The sequence below is a fragment of the Agrilus planipennis genome, unplaced genomic scaffold (assembly GCF_000699045.2).
Source record: "Agrilus planipennis isolate EAB-ADULT unplaced genomic scaffold, Apla_2.0 scaffold74, whole genome shotgun sequence".
Lineage (NCBI taxonomy): Eukaryota > Metazoa > Arthropoda > Insecta > Coleoptera > Buprestidae > Agrilus > Agrilus planipennis.
The window spans coordinates 884,710-899,484 of NW_020438975.1; the positions used below are offsets into that span (position 1 = coordinate 884,710).

At 36.1% G+C, this 14,775-nt stretch overlaps 1 protein-coding gene across 1 annotated transcript; it reads right to left on the reverse strand.

The window, feature by feature from the left end:
* Positions 1-13,413: 13,413 nt before the first annotated feature.
* On the reverse strand, positions 13,414-14,486 carry LOC108734831. Its single transcript, XM_018466527.1, has 2 exons — positions 14,179-14,486; positions 13,414-13,833 (listed from the first exon to the last, which is right to left on the reverse strand). The coding sequence occupies exons 1-2, from the start codon at positions 14,405-14,407 to the stop codon at positions 13,637-13,639; spliced, it is 426 nt and encodes a 141-aa protein (XP_018322029.1). The 5' UTR covers positions 14,408-14,486; the 3' UTR covers positions 13,414-13,636.
* Between the last annotated feature and the right edge of the window lie 289 nt (positions 14,487-14,775).

Genomic DNA, 14,775 nt, shown 5'->3' on the forward strand with positions numbered 1-14,775 from the left:
AAAAACGCACCCTCGAAACTTTTACCGAAAAATGTGTTTATAAGTTTTTGAATACATAATATTTAATAATTTTTTTGTCGTCAATTTTATTCGTATACCTATACATATATTTGTTCAGTTTCCCGCTTCCTGTTTTAAATTAAACCAGCCGTATAGTTTATATTTTTTTTGTTCATCTAGAAAAATGCCATACGATAAATAAAAGCATTTAATGCGACATTCAAATTAATAACATCTTTTCTTAAACCCCCAACTTGGGTTCAAGATAGATCACGAAACACAAATCATTACGAAATAAAAACCACCATCAGATCTTCATATTCCTCCAAGCGCCCGTCGTTCCGACGTCAGACAAAGACAGACCTAGCGCAGTCGAGAAAGAGCAGAGGAGAAAGATAGACGGGAGGATTTTAAAATCTATTGCCCTTAAGCTTTATTATTTGCTTCAAATAAATGAGTAGTCATTTATACGCCATATTAATACCGCTACACGCCATTTAATATTGTTTGATGAAAAAATATCTGCCGTCTCGAAATACCTATATATAGTATGTATAAATGTGTATGTATTTACATCAGGCAAGGCAATGTTATCAGCGACGGTTGTTGCCGCTTCTTAAAATGAACGCAGGGGTAAGTGGTGCAAATGAAAAATTGAAATGTTTATTACTTTAAACGTCAGCGATACTATTCGACAGAAAAATGAACGCAACTAAATGTATCACGTCACCGCTTGCGTATACGTAAGTAAGTAAAAGAAATGGATTTCTATCAGGAAAGGTTCAGTAAAAGAAGAATGATCCATTAAAATGTATAAACTCGTTAGTTATGCTATTAAAATTATATTAGTAAGGTTAGGTTATAGGTTATGTTAGGTTAGAGTTATCCCTGATTAAAAGAAACCAAGAGCAATGCTCGTTTCTGAATGCATATTTGTATGAAGTAGTAATAATAAAAAAGATAGTTGTTGATAGTTTTCGATTTATTATGTTCTGTTGTTGTAGCTACAAATGATAAAGGTGCAACAACTGTTTCTTTAAAATTTGCCACATTTTCATACGTGTACTATTTTGACAGCGGTCATGTGATTTAGGCCCGTAGAACTATCATGCGCCATACATTTAACAGCAACTATTCTACAGTAACATACTGACCTACTCTAGTGACTGATGTTGTTGAATCAGGTCATTAGTTGACTAAATACAAGACTAAAACGTTAAATATCGGCTGTAACATAAAGATCTTGTATCACATCTAACCTAATTTAACAAATAACAAATGCATGACCAAGAAAGACAAAAGAAACAGGATATTGATATTGTTTATTGAGTGCGGCGTTGCGTTGTCGTAAATAGTGAATGTTGGACGAGTTTACTTACTTTTCTTGTTTTATGATGCTTAACAGTTATTTTGGAACTACCCTGTATAATTACAAAAATTGATAGTCTATCGCCAGTATTATAAATAATACGTAATATATTACATACAGTAATATTGTCTTTGGAAACTATGGAAAATTTCCATACTCAATAATGATAAGCACAAAGAAAATACTGGGAGACACCATAGAGAGAGAAAGAGGGGATATCGAGCCATTAAAAATTCATTAACGTNATGGCAACCCGAGTCAGTCAGTTAGTATATTGACAACTGATTATTATATGTTAATAAACAATGCCAAGTACTAGCGAATACCGAGTGATAGGTAACCTTTGATAAAAGTTATCGCCAGTATTATAAATAATACGTAATATATTACATACAGTAATATTGTCTTTGGAAACTATGGAAAATTTCCATACTCAATAATGATAAGCACAAAGAAAATACTGGGAGACACCATAGAGAGAGAAAGAGGGGATATCGAGCCATTAAAAATTCATTAACGTTCCACGAACTCTTTTCTCATTAATTTTTTTTATCTGATACGACGGTCTTATGAGAGCGTTCGAGGAGAGGGACGTTCGCTATTAGACACCGTGTCTGTCTGTTTTTGCGGCGATCAAGCGTTTTTCGCGACTAAAAATTCTTATCTTTGTCGGTCATAAATATTAGAGATGAGGTGGAATTAAGAGGACGGGAGATAGAGGAATCATTCGTTCGTTCGGTATACCTAGAGGCCGAGACCGCGTGTTCGCTTCTCGCTCTCGACAATTCCAGCACACGGGAATCGGTCGCCCGGGTCCAGGAAAAGGACGTCACGACTCTCTCTCCTCTCTGTACTGCGATCTGAACGTCCTCTTCCGTTCACAATCCACCACTATTATACCAGCGAATTAAAAATTTGCAAGGGTCGGTTTATTTTTCATCCCGGCTCAGTTAAAATAACTATAAATAATTGAAAACGAGTGATGAGATCTTCTACCGATAAGATAGGCGTTTTTGCTCGCAAGGGGTTGGTTAGGTTGGCGGTGGTTAGCTCGTTCGTTTCAGGGGATGATGTTCTGCTGCCGTTGTAATTAAAATTTTCACTGCGCCTCGCTGCGTCCGTGCCGCGGCCGATTTGGTTTTTACGAGCTGCCGCCGACGTTCCCGAACTTCCCATTCGAAATAAAATATTCAGGAAATGGCCACGATGGCATAAGTTTGTCTAAGTTTTAATTAAAACCGTTGCACTCCATGTGTCAATGTGGGCAATGGGTATGTGTCGTGAGCAGCCTCAATTGTAACATATTGTTTAATTAAATAAGCATGGAACCAATTCAATTGATTTACAAGTATTATCAATTAAATGTATTGCAGAATTAGTTTTTGAATTATTTTTACCAACTACAGATAGCCTCAAATTAATGAGGAACTGCGACCTACTGTACTGTACTGTACTGGTACATAAAACCAGAGACTTGGGTTCGATTCCCGACAAGGGAATGAGAGCAGCAACAATTTTTCCTCATTAATTTGAGGTTATCTGAAGTGGGTAAAATCTTAGTAACAATTAACTTTTAACCACTAAACGTATTAGATATCAGTGCCCTTATTCTGATTTCGATTTCTATATTCTCTATTAGAAATCTTAAAAAATAACTTTGTGTCTGTCATTTATTTACCCCATGACAAAGAGCCCTCCAACACCCTGTTCTGTTCTGTTCCTCAAAGCTGTCCTACAAAGAAGGAATTGGATGAAACTTCCTATGTCTTACTTCTGTAAACCATATGTTGGTATGTTGACTACTTTTTACTTTCATCATTGTATAATATCGCTACAGTTTTCGGTAATAGTTTCTGTAACAAGAATATAAAGGAACATCGAACTAATCCAGCGTATGCATATTAACAACTTTGCTATGCATGAGGTGATAGGGCACTTTCAAACATGAAAATTAAATAAATGTTTGGTGATCCACCGTTTTCGAGAAAAACTTACTTAAAAGTACCGGCAAGGGTCAGTCCGGCCCCGGTAGAATCACACAGAGAAACACGACAACGCAATGCCGCATTCAATTAGCTGCCACATAGAACCATCCGCGTTGTATTTCTTTCGTATTTTTGTAATCACGTATTGTTTGTTATTTGTTATATTAGATTTGTGTTTACCGCCAGCCGTAAGAATTATGTTACGTGTGCATGTAGATAGTCGAAGGGATTAGAAGTAGGTCAATGTGTCGGTGTCATAGGTCAGTACAGAATATTATTAATATTATTGCATTGACCAATGCGTGTATTTATGAAATTGTTTATATTTATGGTTATTTTATATGTAAGTAGATATATTGTCTCCATTTATAATAAAAATAATCTTATCATTGTTTCAGATTGGCTATGGTAGTAGGACCATCCTTCCAACATCTACAAGCGATAAGGTAAGTTTGCATTTATTTTTTCACCAGCAAACGGTAAAAACGTATATTTGTAATTTTTAGTCATAACAATATACGACAAAGCATAACATTTAACATGATGCCAGTTAAGATCTCAATTTTTATTAAAGTTGTCTGCCAATCTCCTGAAGAAGGCAGATGTGAGTATTAGTTTGTTGATGCGTTTTATTGACCAATAAAAGGGCAGGTACTATTTTATATTATTATCCAATGATTTAGTGTCTTTTATTCTAGTAAATCGTACTTTCTTTTCTTTTGTATACAGCATTTTCGAATCGAATAACGATATCATACTCGACTGTTTTTCTTTGCCTGATTTATACGATCTTTTTATTGTGCTACTAAGGCGCAGTTTTTGGCATATACTGTGTTATTTTCCTCGTATCGTATTAAGAAGCGCGATATTCCCCTTTTTTCGAAACGCCATTTGTCAAAAATTAAACGACGTATAAAACACTTCTTTCTTTAGTGCCACTCGAATCGAATAAGAATGAGTTCGGAAAACACGTCGAGACCCGCCCCAAGATCCTCGTGCCCTTTTCCCTTTTTATCGCCGCTGTAAAACCCAAGTTACAATCGTTACTGCAAATTAAGTTGGAACTGTTGCCTGATAAAAACGAATAAGGTTTCGAAATAATCATTTTTTTTCAACCGCATTCCCCACACAACCATCGAAAGAAGTTCCAATTACTAGCCAAGTTTTACGATCGCTTGTGATTGCTTGCAAAAAAATGTGTTGGACTTATTTCCCTTTTATCGACAAGAATATTAATTAATTTTTTTTAAATCTATATGCATAAGTAAATTGACTTTTCTCGTTAAATTCATTTTAGCACACATCTCTCTGTCCAATTCTTCGATTTTAACAAGTACAACTACATCAAAATTATCTGGGCAGTTCTTATTAGCATTAGCATGTATTATTGATGGTTTATTTTTTTTCCTATGATACTTCGGTTGGTATAAAGATAATAAAGACAAAAATTTAGAAGTCGTTGATTTTGAGTATCTATTAGGAAGTCGGATAATCCAGCATGGAAGGAGAAGTAGAGATATAAGACAAAAGATAGCGCAGGGTCGGGATTGTTAAATGTTTATGTTTCGATCACGACTCTGTACGGGTGGGAAACATAGACGATATAAGCGGTGAAAAAGAAAAGGTTAGAAACGTTCTAAATTTGGTGTTATAGACGAAGTTGAGGATGCCGCAGATAGATGAGGAGGTATTAGAAAGAGAAAAACAGAGAGCGGTATGAAAGTTAATGAGAAATAGGGGATATAGGATATAGAAACACATTAGAAGCAGAAACAGGAGTTAAGAGGGGTAGAGGTAGACCTGGATAAGATTACTATTCATAATTTGTTAAGGATATGGGTTGTTCTAGGTTTAGGGAAATGCTTAGATTAGCTCTTGATAGTAGTTCTGCAAAAACATGAACCAATTTCGCAAGAACAAGACCAAAGCCAAGACGTACTATCCAATAGCAAATCCAAAGATCAAGACTATATCAATATTGTTTTGGTCATGTCTTTACTCATTACTAGACTGAGTCTGTGGTCAGATATATGAAAATAAGATTAAATTAGTATTGGTCTTCGCCTTGCTTTTGAACGTATTCATTTTGCTCTTATTCTTGCGAGATGCATTACTGCTAATTTTTAGTATTTACCTGTAGTTTACTGTTCAAGAATTGAAAGCCCTTCCTTCAAGTGAACCAAACCAATCTTTATTCAATAGCCGGTGTTAGTCTACTAAACGTGAAGCTTTTCGATTTAGAATTTTACTCACTCAGCAAAAGTCTGATGATCATTTTTCATGTCAACATGGCCGACAGTCACTCAGTAACAACAATTGTGCAATGAGAGGTCAAGTACAGTATTTACTTAGGTACTCATTTATCTATTACCGTATTTAGGCAAAGAAAAGTTGTTCAATTTTGCAGACTTGATTTGTTTAAATTATGTACCGAAGAGAGAGGATGAATTAATGTTAGATAATAATAAATGTGATGTTGCTTATGACGAAAGGGTGAAACGAATGGCGTATTATAACAGAGGCAGAGTCAGTTCGGTGGCTGGGGACATTTTCGTGATGAAATTCGTCTTTCTAAAAGTCTAGATTTAATATTAAAACGGCATCCTCTCTCTTTGCAATCGCTCTCAATATTCGGTGTTATGAATATTCAGCAAGTTGGTATCGTCAAACGAAAGATTAAATTCAGGAATGGCCGTCCTCGTGTTGACATTCGACGGAGATTTAAAAGATTTAATTACATTTTAAATATTTGAACAGGATATCATGCAAAAGTCTTCCGAGAATAAAACCGAAATCGATTTGGCCGACGGGGGCAATGATTAGATAGATGAACGTGACCAGATACAAGCGAAAGGATTTAACAATCCGACGTCAACGGAAAATAATTAATTAACATTGAATTTATTATATTACGTATAAGTACTTTCGAAAATCTTGTCTTGACTAACTGACTGACAATAAATAATTAAACCAAGAGGGCTTAGCCCAAATACCACATCACTTTGAAAAAACACGTGTTTCGTCCACTTATATTGTGAGAAATTTCAATGCAAATCTTGCATTATGGTGATTAAGTTCGCGGAATGGAAGGTAAGAAGTCGCAATAAAAGTACGAATTTATTTTTCACAATTTTAATATATTCACCAGCTACCCTTATACATTTTTCCGATCTTTCAATTAACTTATGTATAACTTCCAAAAAAGTTTTGTACGCCGAAACTGCATCCTTCACTTCTTCCTCGCTTGATAATTTATTATCACATAGACTTTTTTCAAATTTCGGAATAGACAGTAACGCAGGGAGCTAGGTCAGGACTGTAGGGTGGGTGAGCATAAATTTCGAAGGTGGTCAATTTTCCTCTTCTTTTTTCTTTGGCTGCTTCCTTTAACCGCTCCAGGATTGAAGTATAGTATTCTCTAGTTATGGAGACACCTTTATCTTTATAATCGATCAACAGGATCCTTTCTGAGTCCCAAAAGACTGGTTGTATCTGATTCTCTTACTATTTCTGTGAGCTGTTTCTTTTTAAGTCGGCCATCTTCCACTATTAATTTTTGAATGATTTCCGGAGTAGTCACCTCGATCGACCGGCCTGGCCATGGGTCGTCTTCAGTTGAGTCACTGCCTTGCTTAAAGAGGGTATGGTACCTTTAAACCATAGTTTTACCTGGGCAAGAATCCCCAAAAACGGATGACATCTCTTCCAGTATGGTTCGAACTGATTTTCCTTGCTTGGTAAGGAAGTTTATAACAGCGCGGTACTCAATTTTCTCCATATTTCACAATTTGCTCCCGATTGACTTGTTTCGTCGACGATAATTTAAGGACTACTGACCTAATTACGATAAAATTTGGTATTTATACCTACCAATAATGAGTTGCTTAATTTGTAATAACTCGAGTACGTACCCTCACTAATGACCTACCTACCCATTCCGCGAACGTAAAAACGCACCCGTATGGTGCTGATGGGACCAATTTTAAAGCAAATTACATAAAAAAGTTGCTACACCGACGAGGTGTGAAAAGCAAACTTATATAATAGCATCTCTGCTTGTCCCGTCTTTGGCTTTGCTACCAACATTTTAAATCCAATATCCCGGAACTTTTGTTCAATGATATATCATCTTTTTTTTTGTAGCTATAAAGATAAAATGAGAAAAACAGCCTTAAAATTACCGAACTTTTATCGTAAATTTAACTACATTGAAAACGCCTGAAGGTGCAATTCCCCGAACTTTTCTCGATAGCGGGTTTCGCGAATAAAAATTAAAAAAGGATCAATATCAGCCATCGCGTTACATTTTATCCGGGAAAGCGCGCCGCGGTAATTTTTCTACTGGAAAACTTTTCCGATTTTAACATGTAACCCAATTTAAAATTTTACAGTCGATTCCTTTTCTGAATCTTTATCAGACGAATTCTCGTACTCTACTTGTATAAAGAAGATTTTCTCTAAGGTTTTCTTCCTGTTAATGGCATAAAGAATATTCGTAATATTAAATGTGCATTTTTCGCTTCTACAGTTAATTAGGATTAAATAGAGTGAAATTAGCTCAGTTGCCATAAATGTTTTCGGTTTCGAATAGAGAAAGAGGGATATATGGGAATTCTAAATGAATAACTGATGTCATGCATTGATTTCCGACGGCTTTTAGTATGCTATAGCTATATACCTTTGTAATAAATCATTCCCTTCGTGGCACATATCTGCCGCGTAACAATAGGATTTCGAGAATTATTGAAAAAAATGTTTGCTTAATAACAATATAAACAGGCCTGTGGATGACAGCCGGAGTCAGTTAGTTAGTATATTGACAGCTAATTATTGTTATACGTTAATAAACAATGCCAAGTACCAACGAATACCGAATGATAGGCAACCTTTGATAAAAGTCGCGGAGGGTAATAAATCATTCCCTGAGTGGCACATATTTGCCGCGTAACATTAGGATTTCGAGAATTATTGAAAAAAATGTTTGCTTAATAACAATATAAACAGGCCTGTGGATGACAGCCGGAGTCAGTTAGTATATTGATTGCTTGATAAAAATATAAACAGGTATGTGGATGACAGTCGGAGTCAGTCAGTTAGTATATTGACAGCTAATTATTGTTATACGTTAATAAACAATGCCAAGTACTAGTGAATGCAGAGTGATAGGCAACCTTTGACCTAAAGTCGCGGAGGGTAATAAATCATTTCCTGAGTGGCACATATTTGCCACGTAACAATAGGATTTCGAGAATTATCGAAAAAAATGTTTGGCTGATAACAATATATATAGACCTGTGGATGGCAACCCGAGTCAGTCAGTTAGTATATTGACAACTGATTATTATATGTTAATAAACAATGCCAAGTACTAGCGAATACCGAGTGATAGGTAATCTCTGAACTAAAATCGCGGAGGGTAATAAATCATTCCCTGAGCGGCACATATTTGCCGCGTAACAATAAGATTTCGAGAATTACTGAGAAAAATGTTTGGTTGATAACAATATATATAGGCCTGTGGATGACAGACCGAGTCAGTCAGTTCATATATTGACAACTGACTATTGTTATACGTTAATAAACAATGCCAAGTACTAGCAAATATGTGAGTGATATAAATGTTTTTTTATCGCATGTACCTAACAAATAGATAACTAAATATCACGATTCCATTAAAATTGCTTTTAGTAACTGTTTAAGAAAATCAAATTATCATTTCGTCGTTATTATTATTCGTTAGTTGCCCAAAGGTTAGCACGTAAAGGGTTTAAAACAGTTGCGTCGGTCGTCGTCGAGACGATAAATTTGAGTTTGTGTGTGCATTAAAATCGAATGAAGGAAACACCATCTGCATTCGTGCTATTGCAGATTGCGGATTAAATATAGATATCCTGTTCTAATTCAATTTTAATGAGCAGTAAATTATCGGTAACTTTGTAATCGACTTATGATTGCCACGAACCTGGTCGAGACTGAATGACTGGATGATTCGGGGAAGCAAATTGCTCGGTTACTTGCTTCTCCTTACTCCTCCCCTCATTCTTGCTTTATTAAATATCCCTTGTTAGCAATCGAAGTTGCTTTGATTGTTATTAGTTGTGCGTTTCTCAGTGAAAATTATGAGATTGCTAAATTGCAAATTGAGACATGAAAAGGGAAATGAAATAAGTCAGGGTTAGTGACAGCTTCTCCTGATGAACGGAAAGGTGGAAAAACACAGACCAACTTTTGCACTGCTGTCTTAACAGTGCGTTTTAGAAAATACTACAAATGGCGCAGTAAACGCCATCTGTAGTACGATGCTACATTTTAGGATTACGTATGCTCCAACAAGGTCCTCTCGTGTGGATATCTACTTGCTGAAAGCGAATCCCGCCTTAGCCAACCTCAACGTGATAGGCACGTTAGCTTAATCGAATAAAATAATTCTAAGTGGTCTGTATTCTGTCGAAACTGCCAGACGCGGATCGCGATTTCTAACTTTTTGGATCTCATCAGCGTATCGCAGGCAACTCCGACAGAATACAGACCAACTTTTACCTGCTGTCTCAACAGTGCGTTTTAGAAACTATTTTTAGAGGTTGGCTAAGGCGGGATTCGCTTTCAGCAAGTAGATATCCACACGAGAGGACCTTGTTGGAGCATACGTAATCCTAAAATGTAGCATCGTGCTACAGATGGCGTTTACTGCGCCATTTGTAGTATTTACTATTTCTATTATATCTAATAAGATTTAAATTTGTTGGTATTGCTTTTTATGACATGGCGTCCGCGCGAGTTCGTCTCGTCTTCGACTTTGACAAATGCCGCCGTAGTGCCGTGATTTTGGAAGTTCTGTTTTAATTTAACAATTTATAAATTCAAAATTGACGTCAAATGACGTCAAATCCGGGGGATGCCAATACAAATGTGACCACCTGTAACAAGGACATGCGAGAGGGAGAAAAATAATGAAATCCATGTGATGTAATTGATAGATTGGCACGAATGTCAGCGGAAAACCCGTTGTAAAAATAGTTGTTAAATCGAAATAAAGTTGAGATAATAGCCAGACAAACATGTACAGTGCAGACATTTTGAGTGCTACTGTACGGTCATCGCTGCAGGACGAGAGAGAAGGTCCGGCGGATCTCCCCTGCGATTACGCTCATCGGTTCGGAAGGTTGCGTTTACCCCAGAAGTTGGAATTTAGAGTGCGGCAACTATTAAGACACGAGACCACCCGCTTTCGTAATTTGTATCGCGCCACCTAATTGTTCTTCACTTAATGATCCGAAACACTAGTGCTACAACCGTAACTTCACTGTTTGGCAATCTAAATTCCGACGTTAGTTTGAATTTCGTAACAAAATTACTGGCCCACGGGTGTTGTATATCCCATCGAAAATTAGTTTTTCGGAATATTCTTGGAATACTGAAAAGGATGAACACAAAATGAAATAACAAATCGATTTCAACGATCTCACAGGTTTTGCTTGAAACTCTTTATAATTCCGTTCTTGTTCTTCAATAAATTACTACATACTTATTGTACGCTACTGCATTCTCGCGTAGAATGGACTTTCTTTTTGCCTGACGTAATAGTATCGAATAGTCCCGTATTCTCATTTCTTTTTCGTGGCCGAAAACCGCAAACAAATGTTTTCGGGGGTTTAAGCTTTATAATCCAATTATCGTTCGCCTGAATGCAGCAAGGGCTGTAACAAGCGTCCTAAAAACTTAAGTTCAAAAGGCCATAAGAGAGAGAGACGACCACCGCAAATGTCCTGTGCCTCTAGTCATCCACCAGCATCCTGCATCCCGTCGTCTGTGAAACAGGAACTAATCATAACGAAACAAAAGCATTTCGTGGCCAAGTCCAGAACTAACCCTCTTTTCTCTCTGCTTATGCCTCCTCAGTCCACTTCACTCCTACTTTTCCTCTGACTCACCCCTGGATTCTTCGGCAACTTTTCAACTGCCGGGGCACTACACGCGGCGGTCTTTTGGAACATTTCAATTACCGGCATAATTATTTAATGTTCTGTTAAAATGCCAAAGTAGATTAGAAACGAAGGTATGGATGGGGAATTCCCTTCGTTTAGTCCACTACACCGGGTGAGAAATAAATTGTTACGTATGTTTACATGAAATGCATGAGGACATTTAGTGGTACCAAGGGCATTTTCCACTTGTTATTTGGTTCTAAGGACCTTTAATCTAGATATATACATTAAAAGCTCTTTATTCGCGGGGTATACGTTCGGTAAATATGCCGCGAATACAGAAACCGCGGATATAGAATGGTAATTAGTATGGAATCATAGGGGATACGTTCTAAGGTCCCAAAATAAAACCCACATGTATCAAAATAAAATCAATATATTGATAAATTCGCAATTAAAATTAATCGTTATAATCAGCTTTAGGCAAGAGTTTAAAAAATTTAGTTGTTTTGAATTTTGAAATTAGTCCACTCGGTTGCATCTTTTATAAAAGTCGCCTCGGCACGAGCCAATAGTACTCAAAAGACGCTGATACGTTGAAAAATAACACCGAATCCTTTTCTATTCAAAAGATGTCGATACAGTATGGGGATTCAGTGGTACACGCGCCATAGAGTAAAAACTTACTTATCGGTTCTAGATATCATGAGTTTAATATTTAAAATAGAGGTTTGAAACTTTGTAGTAAGATAGATACAGCTTTGTTCTAAAGCTTGTCGAAGGGCGTTTCTTAATTTTTTAATTTCTATTGAAAATACGTGTCCTACAAGAAACATCAACTTTAAGCACTTGTAAAAGCTTTTAATGACCATATTATTGAAAATCAAAAACGTACCGAGTTAGTGTGAACCTTTGTCTGTTACCATACAAAAAATTAGATATTTATCTCGCAGCGTTAAATTACAATATTTAGAATACAAACCCATGTTTTCGGAAAAATTCACACTAGGCACGAGCGGTCTATTGCGGTCAATCCCCTTAATAAATGACACCGAATCCTTTTCTGTTTACCGATTGCAACTGCGAATAATGAAATTTTTAACCGCGAGTACAGGAACTGGGTTGCAATTCTTTCTCCAGCGGATAATGAAAACGCGAATAAGGAAACTGTGAATACGGAACTTTTACTGTACGTACGTATCGAATCCAAAAAAATGAAAATGCTTAGGATCGCGGGTGATACTTATTCACACATTTATGCATGTTTGCTTCCCATCCACATACCCACCTACATATAACAGTATAAGTATTGTTTGCTATTTATACAAACATGACCATTGGAGCATTTATAATATAGATAATTTAGCATTCGGAAGCAACAGTGGATGAGGGAGGACTAGTTGAATGCAGAAACGTTTGCCAGGGAATCTACAGATGCGTATGAACGTTGGCAATTGAACTGCAAAACAAACGTACGTAGAAGTGGTAGGTAGGTAACTAGGTGGAACAAGAAGCAAAGCGGCAACACGCAAACACAAACAGCAACTTTACCAAGAAACAATTAGGGTGTAGATCGCACCTTACTCTGATTGCTCAAAGGCATCCCCTGCCCAAGACGGTACGAAATTAATTTCGCTTGCCCTGTTCTCTTCCATCAAAGATGACCAAACCTAAGAAATGCTTTTGTCTATTTAACACTCCTAATTGGGTAGTTTACATGAATGATGTAGAATTGATAGACATTGATTCATTTCTCGGTTTCTTCTCATCTAATTGCAACCAAGTTGTAAAATTATTATGGAAAAGGGACATTCCTCGACTTAATTTTTTGTCACATATTCTGCTGTAGTCTAGGTAATACCTGAAAGGATTTTTGGCGACTCAAACTAGAAGTGACTTCGTTTGTGTTGTCTTTCCTACTGTAGGTAACCTTGCAATCAAACAATATCTTTCTTCTCTCAATATATTTATTGGGCAAATATTTTCCTATCTAAAATTAGGTACATCTCGGTCGGAAATGGGAACGGGAGTGACAGATAGTGAAGGTTAATTTGTACAACACTAAAAAAAATTGGTGGAGGCATTGTGGGTAGATATAAGAAACGACAACACAAAAAAAGTGAATGTTGTTGTGATCATGCCTTTATACTTGTACGTATTTCCTTTTTGCCTACCCCTTGATCGTAGGGTATTGTACCTTTTCAAAACTGAAGCCTGTGAAACATTAATTTTGAAACATTCTTTATATTTTTTTATTCATTTTCTTATCAGGATCTCTCCATTTCACTGTCGATAGCATGAACACTTTATTTTGGCAAAACATGTTTGTAGAAGAAGAAGAAGATAAATAAAAATGGTCACATTCGAAAATATTTATTACTTTTTAGGCATTCGTTAAAGAAGTTTGTCATTTCAGAATTGATTCTGGACAGACGTTTCGTATAGTGCCAATCCTTCCCCATTAGTTCAGTATCCTTCAGGAAAAAGCCAAAATCATTTTGTCCTGTCCCAGATTTACGGTACATCTCTAGGGGTCCAACGGGTTTCAAAAAACCTTAAAGAAAAAAATTATTTATACCATTTTTTTTTTAACTTTTTCTGTTTGTAAATTGTTTAAAATGACCTAATCATGGAAAACTTACATGAAATAATAGGGCGGAAGATGTTTTGAGTAGTTTTTACTAATAATAAACATTTTTAGATTACACTTCACAATTAAAAGTTCATTTTGGCAGTTATTGTTAACGGTTAAACTCCTGTAGTATTGATTTTAGTTTGAAAAGGTCCATTTGTAAGAAAATAAGATGTAAAAAAGGGTTGATTAGGTCATCTTAAGTCATTTTCAACAAGAAAACGTTACATTTTCGAAAATGATACGGAAATTTTACCCTTTTGTTACCTTTCTTTCTCATTTTGTCCAATCTATCAAATGATCCATATGCATATCCGTCGCAAGTCCCCAAATATGGATCAAAATCAGTCGAAATGTCATTCAGCCTGGTACCAGCCGGATATCTTTTGAGTTTTTCGAAAACATTTTCCATTTTAACTGGCTCATTATAATTTGGATCCATAAAATCCTTTATAGGGTCTGCTACACCATAGCATGTAATTCCAAACCAATCCATTCTGACTTATTTTAAATAAAAAAAAAAGTTAGCAAAATACTTTCTAAAATTATTGTGACATCCCGAGAAACCTGACGGATTAATTGTCAAAGTTGTGGACTACACGTTTATATGATGATGCAGATGCAGACATTTAATATTTAAAAGGTTGTTTTTTGACCGGAATTTTTTCTTTAGATAGCTAGAGACTAAAATAAATAGATCATCCCCAGTTTTCCTACCCTTAGGGTTACTTTTTTTCCAAGTTTATATGGGACCAACTTCAGGGTAGACCCTTTCCAATAAAAAAAAGAATTATCAAAATCCGACTATTTAATTCAAAGGTTATGTGTGGTCATACATTACAATCAGTGAGTGAACAACAATCA